We start from the raw sequence: 14,748 nt of genomic DNA on the forward strand, positions 1-14,748 counted from the left end.
AGGATACGCGTCGCGAGAGTTTAAAACAATGGTTTCGATAGAAATCCAACCTTGCTATTGACACGCGTCCTCGACTTCGGCACGAGGAAGGTTTCCTCTTGGTTCCTTATTTGAAAGTAAAAGTTTGAGACACCCAAGGCCTTCGCGCACATGCATATGCACAAACCGCAACTAAAACCGATGCGATCAGAAAAGCGATAAGAGTCGTGGTAAAGGAGCAAGATAAGAAGTGCATATGGTGGATAATATATTGAAAAATTTACACGCGTCAATCTGTTACTTCAGCAAACGTCTCGACTTTAACGAAAACGAACGACTCGCGTAAAAGTACGCTGTTTAGAAACAGAAACGAGGCCATGCATATGATTTTATAGACGTAAGTTGACCTTAAACCATTGTGCAATGATGAATACGCACGCACTTATGTGCAAATGTATACTCGAATACCGGAACAGAATTTTTTTATTCCTATTTCATAAGATATTTTGTTATTTCGGAAGCCATATAATGGTCGATATGAAGAGAATAGAAATTTTCTTCATTTTCAATTTCATCAAAATGATCATTTGATTGAATGATCACTTTGATGAAATTAAATTGCCTTTCTTAATTTCACATAAAAATACATATTTCGGATAATTAAAAAGATGGTAATTCCTCTTTTATACATTGTTTGATCAAAAACTTTAAAAATATAAATTTGTATAAATCCATAATATTTTTATATTTCATTAATGTTTTTTCAGAAAATTTATAAATATTCGAGTAGTCTAGAAATTGAGAAAAATATTTTAATTAATTAATTCAGCATTGCACTTCCTTCACAAAAATATATATGTAAGGATCTACATTTACAATTAGAATTAATCAAGAACAGATGGCTCTTATTTTGGCGACTTATTCTCTTATATGTAATTGCGTAAGTGCTGTTTCTCCTGCATTGCGAAATCTGTGAATCTCTGGCGAAACACAGATATCATCGGTTAATCGCAAAGCTTCGCGTTATTGCCATCATAAGTGATTTCATCAATTTAAGTAATACTCGTCGTGCGATTAGTAAATTTGCTTTAGGCTCCCCGTTTATCAGCTAACAGTTTCTCTATTGAGAAGCGTACAAAATATCAAGAGTACATAATATTCGCAATCGTGGATTTCATCTTGGAGGGCTGATACGTGAACTCAATAAATAATATGATAGAACGAATAAACCTTCACTAATACCTTCCCAACAAAAAATAACTCAGCAACTGATGTTGAATTGACGGTCATTTCTCGTTGAGTTTAGCTCTAAAAAGTACACATTCTTTTTTATTTTTCAAAAATATTCGAATTCTTAAAATTATTTTTATTAGAGATATTAGATACATTTAATAATTTCATCTTATCATTCAATCACGTTATTGAAATCTAATGATAAGAAATAAAGATCGCTAAACAAATTATCATGATTATATCAAATATGATAATTTTGAAGACAAATATACTGATTAGATTGTGACGTAATGGAATTTTGTGCTATTCAATTGCGTTTATTCGATCAATATTTTCTTCGAACTTTAAGAAATCTGTACGAGGTAGCGATATTTCTACTATAATATTAATAGCGTAAAAGTTATGTATGATCTGTGGCTATTTATCACATATTAATTAGAATGTGACCGGTCCAAGATAATTGATACTAACTGGTTCAGTCCTCGCGGCAAATTACAAGAGAGTGTAAAATTTTCCATTAGGATGACGCAGCACTTCAAGAGGTCTTTGATAACTATAAGAATATACTTACTGTAAACAAACTTTAAAAAGATCATCGTGCATTTATGTTATTAATCCCGAGATAACACATTTGCCTATGAAAAAATTCCATGCGTGTACTTGAAAGAAAAAATCGTTTTCTATGTTTATTTTTCGATTAAATTCTGTACTGTTTATAAATACTATAAAATAATCCATAAAGTACAAAATAGTAACAATTCAAAATTTATACTAATGACATCCTGCCATATTGTCTTAAGTTTTATGTTTTGTAATTAAAATTGCAGTTCGTCATAGGCAAGTTTCTAAATCGCGATTTGGAACGAAGCAGCGTTATATAATATAGGCAGATCGCGTTACTGGAAGGTAAATCTATTTTATATTTTGCACACACTATTTAGAGAATCAGTGCCAAGATACGTGGAAGAGGTATCCAAAATAGCAGACGCTTTCGGAGGCTGGTCAGTGACCGACCCATTTCGTAATTCCTAATAACATAAGAATTAAACATCAAATTAAACAAAGCCTCTATGTATAACAAATCCTCATAAATGTTAAGAAAGAAAAAAATAAATCTTTTAAAAATCGGTTTATATTCTAACAAAATATAAAATTTATAAAACATATCGATTCTCATTTATTTATTTAAATGTTTCCCTCAATCATTAAACTACCCGTTATAATAGGTAAATTTTTTATTATTTATAAAATATTTTAATCAAATAAAATCTGTAAAAATGATTATTATCTTTGTAAGTACACTCTGAATTTTTACACAAAATTAAGAAACAAAGCAATTATGTAATGTAATACAATTTCATAAAAATAATGTCCCGTACCATTTTTGCGACAATTGATCAATTTCCAAAAAGCTTCGTTATTATCTTTTATAATAACATTAATATTTATCTTGTTCTGATGTAATGCATAATTACTATAAGAGCATTAAATACCATAAAAAATAAATGGTCGACACTTTCAATGAAAATTAAAACGGACGCGAGATATATGACTAAAAAGTTGATGATTAAAAGCGAATATCACCAAATCAATGCGTCAAGTCTATGCCAAATGTGAGAATTATTAGTCCTAATTTATCATCAATTCCAACTTGCAAACCAGAATTTGCTCTGGCAGTCGTTCGTCTTGTTGCGTAAAGCTTAGACCTTGACCGACGCGCAGTAGGAGTTTGTTTTAAATGCTTCTTCTGTAGCAACTCACGTCGCATATTTTTATCGTCTTTTTGAGTCAAAAATATCTACGTTCAATATCACTCTCAATATTATTAAACTTGTGACAAACTCAATATAACTGTGCATGGAAAGTCAATGTACTGTAATAAGAACTTATTGTTTGCAATAAAAACGAAACAGTGCCATATACAACTGCGTATATAAATTTTTTCATTCAACATACATAGTTACACAGTATTAAAAAAGCTGGCAATTAAGAAAATTGACAAAACAAATGTGTTGCTAAAGTAAAATATATGTAACATTATATAATATATATATAACGTATAAGATAAATTATTTGGGCTTAAATTAGCTTAAAGGCGAATGCACTTGAGGATGAGGCGCCATTCACTCATTAGCAGCGAGTGCGACCACCGTAAAACGCACTTCATTAGGATCATGTTCCATGTATTCCTTGCACACGCGAGCGGCATCATCGAGAAGTGTCTCCGGTGTAGTTGAACCGTGATTGATAGGGACAGATTTTCGACCGTCTGGCAAAACAATGTTTTTTAGTGCAGGTTACTATAAATTCGGTAGATAATCACTTCTAGTACATTAAATTAGTATGCTGTTTTATATAAAGTATTTAAATGCAACGGCATAATATAATTTTGAAATAATAAAACAATACATAAATAATAAAATAATACATGTATATTCTATTAAATAACGTAACAATATCATTATTAGATATTTAAATAAAACAAAATTTAATCTTTAAAATACTTGTATAAATTTTTATTAAACTTCGTTAATTTCATGTATAGCAGCTTTAATAGATATACACTAATCTAATAATCCAAATTCGCTATTAATTTAACTGTGTTGTAAAGTCAATGTGGATCGAATACATACCCAGTTCATACAGGGAACCGTCTTTATGGACAAACGCGACAAAGTGATGGTACACTTCCACATCTTCAGCCGGTGCCTAAAATAAAAAAGAAATATATAGTGAAATATATAGTAATATAAAATCTATTGTTTAAATTTATTGTTTAAATGGTTGAAATTTATGGTTTAAAAGAAAATCATTTTCAGTTATGAAATAGAAAGTACCTCAGTCTGTCCTTCCTGGGCAGATTCCATGTGAGTATCAATGATGTCTTGCGCTTTTTCTAAACGTTCGCCACGTTCAATATACGAAAGTCCTTTGGTATCCTCTAAAAACTTTTTGAAAAAGCCATCCTCCAACTGTATTCTGTAACGAAAAAAGGATATTTTTATTGTTTATCATTATAATAGATTGAATTATGTATGATCGTAGATGCTCACACATCCAAATTATTCGCCACGCTGTGAAGTAATGCAATGGTTCCACACGCATTCGAAATAGATTGCTTTATATGATAAACAGATTCTGCAGCATCATTCTTGCTATCCTTAGTTTCTACTTGCTCTTCTTTAGTCTTTTCAATCTAAGGGATGATAATAAAACAAATCTTGTTTGTAAAAACACACCAGTCAAATTTCGAAATGTTTAATTATACATTGGAACCTCATAATGAATGACCTTGAATTAACGCACAAAATCTTCCCTTTTTCTTTGCCCAATGGTTTTCTACTCGAAGTCAAAATGCCATGTAAATCAAATGTGATAAAGTACTGGACTTCTAACAGGTTGTGAAGTATACAGTAAAATAAAACTCTTTCATATGTGTCAGACATATGTAAGCATGAGTGGAATTGCAGCCTGCACAGCTCTGCGAATAGAGTCCTGAATACAGTTTTATATAAGATCTGTTTTTTATTTTTGTATTAGACTGTATTAGTGCCTGTATTCATTCACTTTTCCTTAAGTTCATCTTTAGATACTTTACAGCTAATAATTCGTACAGCATTTGATAAATTTAAGGAAGTCTTAAATATAAGACCTATGAATATGAGTATGTAACTTTCTTATTTGCTTTTTTCAAACATATATCTATCTCATTTTATCAAACATATATCTATCTCATTTTAAGTTCCAAAAGTATATATCAGATTAATCATCAAAACCAGACTTATAATTATAATATTAAATTGTGTCTTGAACTTCATTGTTTAAAAATGAGAACTTCGTTATTATGTTCAATGCATGTTGTTATGAGATATCCAGTATATTGTCATACGTCATGTATGTACCTTTGAAGATATCGGATAAAGCAAAATGATGGCAAGGACAGGCCTAGGGATGATCGCCAACAATTCCGAATCTAAGCCATATACATCTAAGATCGACCACTTCTTTGGTACACCCAACTTGTGGAGGAACTATAAAAACAAAAATCGTACATTGAATTTCTGTACATTCAAAAATCATGCCGGAGAAATCTGGAAGACTGGTTCCCCTGTTTTTTCACCAGAAGTGTGTTATTGATCGACGAAGTATCGTGTTCAAATTGAGGAAATAATGAAATTAACTGACTGAACGTTGCAATTGCTTACCTTCGTCATAACCTAAAACAGAAAACACGCTTATTCAATTGCTGTACGAACAACGTATCGCAATTCGATAGAAGAGTCAATTACCTCTGGATTCGACTCCAAGGGCACCCAAGCCATGTTGAATATCTCGTGATATCTCCCACAAGAAATTCTGTTCCAAAACGCCGGTAAATGCTATTTATCCGGTTTATCCTTTAACGAGCTGATCTTCTCACGTTTCGTTTCACGTCCTTGTTCACAAAGTCGATTCAAATTCTTGCAGCCTTGTTTCCATGAAAGTGTAAAAACGACAAATCACGCTACGTTTCGTTTTCAAATTGTGCGATTTCACTTGCAATTGGACGCGTATGAAAATATTCCAGAACGCGGGCGACTACTTGGGGCTGTATTCTTGAAAAATGTCGCATACAAAAATGTATGAAATTATTGTATTGGGTCATCTAAAAAGTATCCGCGGTTTTTTGTCACTAGATGTGTGTTGATGGTCATATATCTAATGACAAAGTACCGCGGATACTTTTTAGATGACCCAATATATCTCTTTTTATGCAAGTGCAACATAGATTGCACGAGCATCTACTTTATAAATCGCATCTTGGATGATGTAATTACTTGTAAACAATCTCTGTGAGATCAAAGTGGACCTAAGATACACACATGATCATGTATTGGTCAAAGATAATATAATATACTCCAATGGTAGGAGAAAGTAATAGTATTTACACTTATCACTTATATGATTAATAATATTGTAAATACGAAATTGTTTATTCAGCATTATTTGTAAAAAAATATCAATAAATTTAAGTTTATAAATCTGCAATTGTCAATTTTCTAAATACATACTATTTTTTTGAGATTTTTATAGATTTCTGTTATGATAATACCTAATCCATCTTAATTAATAAAGATTAATTAAATTAATTATATCTTATAATAAAAATTTTTGTACATATATACATTATTTTTAATTTAAATATCATTTATAAGATGTTCTAGTGCTTTTATTTTTGTGGAATTACAGCGTAATAATTCCGATCAATAAATGTTAAATTATATTTAACGTATAAAGATATTAGATGCATCGAGATCAATAGTAATGTAATCTTTGTCTTAAAAATTAGATAGACCAAGAGATTCGATCTAATCTAATCTCAGAATATACAAAACAATATATAGCAATAGAATTCTCGATGATGTTTAAGGCAGACGATAGAAATAAATGCGTCGTCCAACAATATCATTGCTTTCATTATATAATAAGTTTCCTAGCAGGACGATGCTGCTTGTACATATTTCGTGTGTCATTTTGATCCTCTGTGTATCATTGTCAGAGACGTATATTAATGTGATAACGAAAAGAGATGAGGATTTTGTATCATTTTCAACAAAAGCAAAGTATGTTCCAACGTGGTCTAGTCTAGACAGTCGACCGCTACCATCCTGGTACGATGAGGCAAAGTTTGGAATCTTTATTCACTGGGGTGTATTCAGCGTACCCAGCTTTAGCTCTGAATGGTTTTGGAGCTATTGGAAAGGTTGAATATATGATATGATACTTTCCAGTAAGAGACATAGTATTATAACACAGTGTTTATTTCATTTTTGTTAAACATTGGCAAACAAAGATATTGATTCACTGTGTTATCTGTGCCATGTTATCTGTGTTTTTTTGCTGAAAGATATTCATATGCTCTACTTCTATAATAAATATTATGAAAAAATATTATGAAGATTAATGTAATATCTTATAATTATAAATAATATTGCAGGAGGATTGAAGACTGTAATCGATTTTATGAAACAAAGATATCCTCCAAATTTTACCTATCAAGACTTTGCACGAGATTTCACTGCTGAATTCTTTAATGCTTCCGACTGGGCAGAGTTATTCCAAGCATCAGGTGCAAAGTATATTGTATTGACAAGCAAGCATCATGAAGGATATACAATGTGGCCGTCGAAGTATTCGTACAGCTGGAATTCTATGGATGTGGGGCCTCAAAAGGATCTTGTCGGTAATAAAGATGTAATTCTAATAAGATTTTGCATTAAATATAATGATTTTTGTAAATATTTCTTTTTTTATATAAAATAGGGGAACTGGCAAAAGCTATTCATAAGACAGACATAAAGTTTGGCTTGTATCATTCTTTATTTGAATGGTATAATCCTCTCTATGTAGCAGACAAAAACAACAATTTTACAACAGATAAATTTGTAACTCAGAAGGTAATACCAGAATTATATGAGTTAATAGAAACATACAAGCCAGATATAATTTGGTCAGATGGAGAGGCAGAAGCAACAGATTCTTATTGGAAATCAAAAGAATTTTTAGCCTGGCTATACAATGAAAGTCCTGTGAGAGATACAGTAGTGGTAAATGATAGATGGGGCATTAATATATCATGCCACCATGGTGGGTTCTATACATGTGCTGATCGTTTTAATCCTGGTAATTTATTATCATATTTTTCCTCTTGTCTACAATTAAGTATAATTATAATTATCAAATTAATAGATATTAATAGATAGGCATTAATAGATATCAATAACTGTTATTACATTACTATTAACAAAATTTGTTTTTTAGGTATACTTCTCCCACATAAGTGGGAAAACTGCATGACTATTGATAAAAAATCCTGGGGATACCGCAGAAACGCTGTTTTATCCGATTACTATACATTGGCGGGATTAGTAAAGGAGTTAATAATTACTGTAAGCTGCGGTGGAAATTTACTGATGAATGTTGGACCAACAAAAGATGGTATCATTACACCAATATATGAAGAAAGATTACGAGGAATGGGTATACATCTTTTATATCTTATCATGTTCTTTTATTAGTATCTTGATTAATTCAGATATCAATTTTTTAATCTTAATGATATACAAGTAAATTTGTCATTTTAGGCGCTTGGCTAGCAGTTAATGGTGAAGCAATTTATAATACTAAGCCTTGGACAGTACAAAATGATATCTTAACAGGAAGTGTCTGGTACACATTAAGCAAAAATGAAAAACAATTGTATGCCTCAATTTTAGAATGGCCAGATGATAATATCTTATTGTTAGGCTCACTCAAACTTTCGAAGAGTTCTCAGATACGTCTACTTGGTTATTCATCAATAATTCCCGTAAGTGTTACGTATGTATATGTTATGAAAGTGATAATAAAATAATTTAGAATATTCACATTTCAGTGGAAACAATTCGATAATAAACTAGAAATAAGTTTACCAGCTAACGCACACAGAGGTGAACCAGCTTGGGTATTAAGGATTAAGAAAAATATTGATTAAATATATTAGGTGTTGGAATTAATTCGTAGCGTTTTTAATGAAAGAATGTTATTTATTTCACATGAGCAATGTTATTTATATCACATGAGTAAAAAATACATTAATGAAAGTACTTCCCATCACTTGTAAAACGCTACGAATTAATTCCAACACCTAATAATTAGTTTTATTTTATATATAAAATATATAGATTGTCACACACACAATATGTATGTATGTAATATGTACATATGTATATAAAATATATGTATTAAAAATAGATTTTATCTTATGGATACTAATATGAGGTGTTGTCCACATAGCAAACTCTTCTTTCTTTCCTTTTATTTTAAATTCCTGCGATCTTATTTTCATGAAAAGCACAAATCGAGATTCTCGTTCTCGAATTGTGCGATATAATATTCTTGAAATATTTGTGCGATTGGTCATAGTGATAACCATACAATTGGTAGTAAATCATATATGTATTATACACATCAAACTAGCCATTAACATATAGTGATCGTTCCTTAAAATTGGCACAAATAATACTTTCTATACAAAAAGATATTCATAAAAAAAAAAAAGAAAATTTTATAGAATCTTAGTGTATCATTTTTCACTTTTAAGCAATTTCTTATATTTACATTTATTTCCTTCACTGTATCGCTTTCTTTTCTTTTATAACATAAATTGTATATCGAATATATTAGTATATTTTAGTTTTATATTTTTTAATTATGACGATTGGAACAAAATGCGAACATAATTATGTAGTCAATTCTCAAAGCTAATACAGATGATAAACACACGTTTACATTTTTTTAGTAAAATTAATATTTATATGTTAAGTTAACGTATATTTTATTCATTTATGTTAGAATTTACGTTTTAGAATATTATACAATACATTATTTTTGTTTATTTAGGTTATTTATACAGGTTGTGTTATTTTCGTACTGAAAAATATTAAATATTTTTCACAAAATAATTAATACAAAATTTTTTAATAACATAATCACATTGGATTAAATTAATACTCGAGTATATTAAAAATGTAATGCAAAATTTTAACTTGAATCGTTCTTGAATCGTTTCTAACATAAATATAAAATGTTTTCTGTGGAACAATTCACAGTAATGATCTAATCTAATCTCGAAATACGATACGATACAAAACAGCACACAGAAATAGAATCTTCGTCGAGATTTCATACAACCGAGGAATAAAAGATCGACTTGACATCTGTTGCTTTCATTTATGTCAAGCCTCGGATCAGAATGATGCTATTTGTACACATAATTGTATGCATTGTGTTAATTTTTTGCGTATCAGTAAAGGCGGATTATACCGTGATAGTGAGAACGGAAGAAGAAAATTTTGTGTCAATTTTAACAAAAACGCCCAAATATGTTCCAACTTGGCCCAGTTTAGACAGTCGGCCGTTACCAGTTTGGTATGATGTTGCAAAATTTGGAATCTTTATTCACTGGGGTGTATTCAGTGTGCCTAGTTTTGGCTCTGAATGGTTTTGGAACAATTGGAAAAGTAAAGTGTCATACTATTTATATTTATAAATGAGTATTTATAGTACCTATAATATTTATATAATGTTATGTATTTGTGTGATGTTATAGAGGAAACTGAAACTACGAAATATTCCGACTTTATGAAACAAAGATATCCTCCGAATTTTACTTATCAAGACTTTGCACGTGATTTTACTGTCGAGTTCTTCAATGCTTCTGAATGGGCTGAGTTATTCAAGGCATCAGGTGCAAAGTATGTTGTACTGACAAGCAAACATCATGAAGGATATACATTGTGGCCATCGAAGTATTCATTCAGCTGGAATTCTATGGATGTTGGACCTCAAAAGGATCTTGTTGGTAATAAAAATATATATCTAACAATAAGATTTCGTATTAAGTACACAATTCTCATATGTATTTCTTTTTCTATAAAATAGGTGAACTAGCAGAAGCTATTCGTAGCAAGACAGATTTAAAGTTTGGCTTATATCATTCTATGTATGAATGGTATAATCCCCTTTATGTAACAGACAAACAAAACAATTTTACAACAGATAGATTCGTGATTCATAAAATAATACCAGAATTGTATGAGTTGATAGAAACATACAAGCCAGAAGTAGTTTGGTCAGATGGAGATTGGGAAGCATCGGATTCTTATTGGAAATCGAAGGAATTTCTAGCATGGTTATATAATAAAAGTCCTGTAAAAGATACGGTTGTGGTGAATGATAGATGGGGTAGTAATATACCGTGCCATCATGGTGATTTCTTTACATGTACAGATCGTTTTAATCCTGGTAAATAGCACAAAAATTATAATATAACAATATAAATTATGTGTAGAATAATATCATTAAATGAAGATATATATTGTACATAGGTGAATTTACAATTAATAAAATTTTATTTGTTAGGCGTACTTCTCCCACACAAGTGGGAAAACTGCATGACTATTGATAAAAAATCCTGGGGATACCGCAGAAACGCTGTTTTATCCGAATATTATACATTGGTGGGATTAGTGAAGGAGTTAGTAATTACTGTAAGCTGCGGTGGAAATTTACTGATGAACGTTGGGCCAACAAAAGATGGCATCATTACGCCAATATTTGAAGAAAGACTACGCGGAATGGGTATATCTTTTATATTTTTCATGTTTTTTTATTAGTTTTTTATTATCTCGATTAATTCGAATATCAATTTTCTAATGATCTTAATGATCCACAAATTTATCGTTTAGGTGCATGGCTAGCAGTTAACGGCGAAGCTATTTATGATACTAAGCCTTGGACAGTACAAAATGATACTTTAACAGGAAGTGTCTGGTACACATTAAGCAAAAATGAAAAACAATTGTATGCCTCAATTTTAGAATGGCCAGATGATAATATCTTATTGTTAGGCTCGCTCAAACTTTCGAAGAATTCTCAGATACATCTACTTGGTTATTCATCGATAATTCCAGTAAGTGTATTGTTACTTTTATTTAATTAAATATATGTTAAATATATGTTGCTTTTATTTATTTAAGTATATATTATGAAAATGATAGTAAATAGTAAATGACAGTAATTTTGAATATTCATTTCAGTGGAAACAATCCGATAATAAGCTAGTAATAACTTTACCAGCTAACGCACACAGAGGTGAGCCAGCTTGGGTACTAAGGATTGGAACTCTTTAAAATGTACATATTATTTACTGAGAATGTATTTTATATTGTACATTAATTTTAAAAATCTGTATAAATCTTAAAAAACATTTTTATAGAATTTTTGTCAAATTTTTAAAAAAGGCATATACAATGTTGTAAATGCAAAATTTTATATATCTTAACTAAGTTAAGATTTTGTGTAACGCTTCAAAGTAAATTAATAATAAAAAAAATTCCAAGCACCTCAGGATAAGCTATTGTCACAGCAAAATATTACACGTGAGCTACTTCATATAGATAAGCTGCAAGAAGTTTCGTCTGGAAACAGTGAGAAAATAAATTATTTAATATAATGATTATAATAAAAAGTCAGTGAATGTTTAGACGACTGCTAATTTCAATAGTTATACTTACCCCTTGGATGTAGTTATGTACATTTAACTTTTCATTTTGAGAATGTGCACCATCATCACCCTGACCGACTGGTAAAAGCAATACATTTTTACCAGTAACTTCCTGGAAGGTCAAAGTAACTGGTATCGATCCACCTTCGCGAGAGAGATCAGGTTCTACGTTGTAAACATGTTGAGTAGCTTTTCGACCAGCTACGTAATTCGGATGATCGGGATTCTCGGACCATGGTTTGCCACCGTGGAACAAGCTCACGTTCATAATATTTGGACTGCCTCTCTCTTGCCATTTTTTATTTATATACTTGATCACCTTGTCAGTCGTCTCGTCTGGAGTCATGTCAGGCACTATTCTAAGCGAAAATTTGCCAGTAACTTTACTCGGAATTACTGTTTTTGCTCCTGATTCACTGAAAGCACCCTCTATTCCATGAAGAGACAAACTAGGTTGCCTCCAACGATGTATTAAGAGTTTAGTCTGTAAAAATTGATATAAATAGAGACTTATATTTAATGTAGATTTCAGAATTTTTTTAGTAGAAAAAAGAAACTAAATATGTACATACTTTATCTTCCTTATGTGCTAGTTCTTTAGTTCCAACTGTATTCCTAAATTCATGTACATCAAAATCTATATCCTTATAACTCTCTAATTCGGCTTTCGTCAATTCTGCGACATTATCATAAATGCCATCTATCAAGATGCGACCGTTAACATCGACCAGAGTATTCATTAAATAAATTAAATCTGCCATAGCTTCGTATACACATCCACCAAAAGTACCGCTATGTAAGTCCTTAGTGGCGCAAGTGACTTCTATTAGATAATAGCAAATACCTCGTAGACCATAAGTGACACATGGTTTTTTGGTGCCCAGCCAATAATTGTCGGATATGCAGACATAATCTACGTTCTTTAAAAAGCTATCTTTCTTTGCCCAAAGAAGTTCATCCAAACCTTCACTACCACTTTCTTCCATTCCTTCAAAGACAAACTAAGCAAAGATTCCAAAGGTAAGTTGAGATGAATGTATTATAAAATAAATATTGATTAACAATACCGAATTAAATATTCTTAATTTCGTGAGAACGTACCTTGAGATTGACAGGAATCTCGATTCCAGTTGCTTTATAAGCTTGCAATGCATGTATCCAACAAAGAACAGGTCCTTTGTCATCTGTACTGCCTCGACCATAGAGTTTTCCATCCTTCTCGATAAGAGTAAACGGCTCAGTATCCCAGCCATCTTTCATTAATGCGGGTTGTACATCCAAATGCCCATATAAAAGTACGGTTTTTTTCTTCGGATCTGAGCCAAGATTTCCAAGTAACACAGGAGGAAGTGGGATTTCACTGCCATCAGGAAGAGTCTGTTTTCCTATATCAACCAATTCCGTAATTGCTTTAAGATCCTGCAATCTCGTTTCTGCCCATTTCATCATTTTAATCACTTCGTCTCTGTGGTCCGGCCATGCTGACACAGATTTAATAGCTACTGCCTTTTTCAAGTTATTTATATATCTCTCTTTTTGTTCATCTATATAGCTAGAAGTATAAAAAAGTGAAAGATTAACGACAATTAGAAATAAAATGTACCCAAGTAGAACAAGTCACGATAACGTTAAAATGACATCAAAATGAATCGAAAATGGATTGAAAAATGATTGAAAAATGATGTTTAGTGATCATTTTGGAGTCATTTTGATATCATAATGATTTGTTCTGCTTGAGAACACACGAACGTGTATATACGTGTATATTGAATTTTAAAAATCTCTTCGAATACATTTGCTTTTGTTCTCAAATTGGAAATATTTTAAAGAATAAAACGAAACGTACTGAAACAAAGTTGTCAATTCTATTGGTAACGCCATGGTAATAATTCAAATGCAGATCATACACAGTACAAACTGAAACTAATGCGACTGCCAACTGTGACTCAGGCACAACTGATACATCAATGGCCAAGTACTCTTATCGTGATCGTCCTCCCTGCCCCCTCCATCTCTCTCTCTCTCTCTCTCTCTCTCTCTCTCTCTCTCTCCCTCTCCCTCCCTTTCTCTCTTTTTTTCTCTAGAGAACGTCTTGCGAACTCAACAATAACGTAACACTTCTCTGACACAAATGTATAAGAAATATTGGCACATAATAATATCTAATCATTCATGATTCGAATATGACCAATCAAAATATTTTATACAGAAATTCATAGAAACGTAATATTGTAGCGTGTATCTTGCATTTTACGTTTTTATAAACAGTTAAAAGTTATGGTTAATTATTCAGCGTTATCTATCCAATATTAATGTCAAATAAACATGTCGCGTATTATCTCTACTATCATGTGACTGTGAAATACAGAACATTGGCGTAGAACGTCCATATATATTTTTTCAATTTTACTTTTCTCGCGTAACTCTTTCTGTTTGACGTATTATACATT

General features: G+C 31.3%; 4 protein-coding genes across 7 annotated transcripts; 2 read left to right on the forward strand and 2 right to left on the reverse strand.

Moving 5' to 3' along the window:
- Positions 1 to 3,132: 3,132 nt before the first annotated feature.
- On the reverse strand, positions 3,133 to 5,670 carry Uch (Ubiquitin carboxyl-terminal hydrolase). Its single transcript, XM_011057742.2, has 7 exons — positions 5,502 to 5,670; positions 5,418 to 5,429; positions 5,115 to 5,243; positions 4,266 to 4,408; positions 4,050 to 4,191; positions 3,846 to 3,921; positions 3,133 to 3,481 (listed from the first exon to the last, which is right to left on the reverse strand). Exons 1-7 carry the CDS (start codon positions 5,532 to 5,534, stop codon positions 3,336 to 3,338), a joined length of 681 nt encoding a protein of 226 aa, XP_011056044.1. The 5' UTR covers positions 5,535 to 5,670; the 3' UTR covers positions 3,133 to 3,335.
- Positions 5,671 to 5,843: 173 nt separating this feature from the next.
- On the forward strand, positions 5,844 to 9,296 carry LOC105147023 (alpha-L-fucosidase). 4 transcript variants are annotated; one of them, XM_011057739.2, is made up of 7 exons: positions 5,844 to 6,116; positions 6,690 to 6,955; positions 7,190 to 7,435; positions 7,516 to 7,875; positions 8,014 to 8,232; positions 8,337 to 8,560; positions 8,627 to 9,296. In XM_011057739.2, exons 2-7 carry the CDS (start codon positions 6,697 to 6,699, stop codon positions 8,723 to 8,725), a joined length of 1,407 nt encoding a protein of 468 aa, XP_011056041.1. In that variant the 5' UTR covers positions 5,844 to 6,116; positions 6,690 to 6,696; the 3' UTR covers positions 8,726 to 9,296. The 4 variants fall into 4 exon arrangements, with proteins under 4 accessions (XP_011056041.1, XP_011056042.1, XP_011056040.1 ...); XM_011057740.2 differs by lacking the exon at positions 5,844 to 6,116 and having other exon boundaries at positions 6,409 to 6,955; positions 8,611 to 9,296; XM_011057738.2 differs by lacking the exon at positions 5,844 to 6,116 and having other exon boundaries at positions 6,418 to 6,955.
- On the forward strand, positions 9,197 to 12,277 carry LOC105147022 (alpha-L-fucosidase). Its single transcript, XM_011057737.2, has 6 exons — positions 9,197 to 10,253; positions 10,343 to 10,594; positions 10,675 to 11,037; positions 11,155 to 11,373; positions 11,481 to 11,704; positions 11,832 to 12,277. Exons 1-6 carry the CDS (start codon positions 9,986 to 9,988, stop codon positions 11,922 to 11,924), a joined length of 1,419 nt encoding a protein of 472 aa, XP_011056039.1. The 5' UTR covers positions 9,197 to 9,985; the 3' UTR covers positions 11,925 to 12,277.
- Cndp2 (Cytosolic non-specific dipeptidase 2) lies at positions 11,935 to 14,668 on the reverse strand. The gene is made up of 5 exons (XM_011057735.2): positions 14,145 to 14,668; positions 13,400 to 13,850; positions 12,871 to 13,299; positions 12,309 to 12,782; positions 11,935 to 12,212 (listed from the first exon to the last, which is right to left on the reverse strand). Exons 1-5 carry the CDS (start codon positions 14,177 to 14,179, stop codon positions 12,168 to 12,170), a joined length of 1,434 nt encoding a protein of 477 aa, XP_011056037.1. The 5' UTR covers positions 14,180 to 14,668; the 3' UTR covers positions 11,935 to 12,167.
- Positions 14,669 to 14,748: the final 80 nt, after the last annotated feature.

This window comes from Acromyrmex echinatior, chromosome 15, assembly GCF_024713525.1.
Source record: "Acromyrmex echinatior isolate Ae372 chromosome 15, ASM2471352v2, whole genome shotgun sequence".
NCBI classification, from domain to species: Eukaryota; Metazoa; Arthropoda; class Insecta; order Hymenoptera; family Formicidae; genus Acromyrmex; species Acromyrmex echinatior.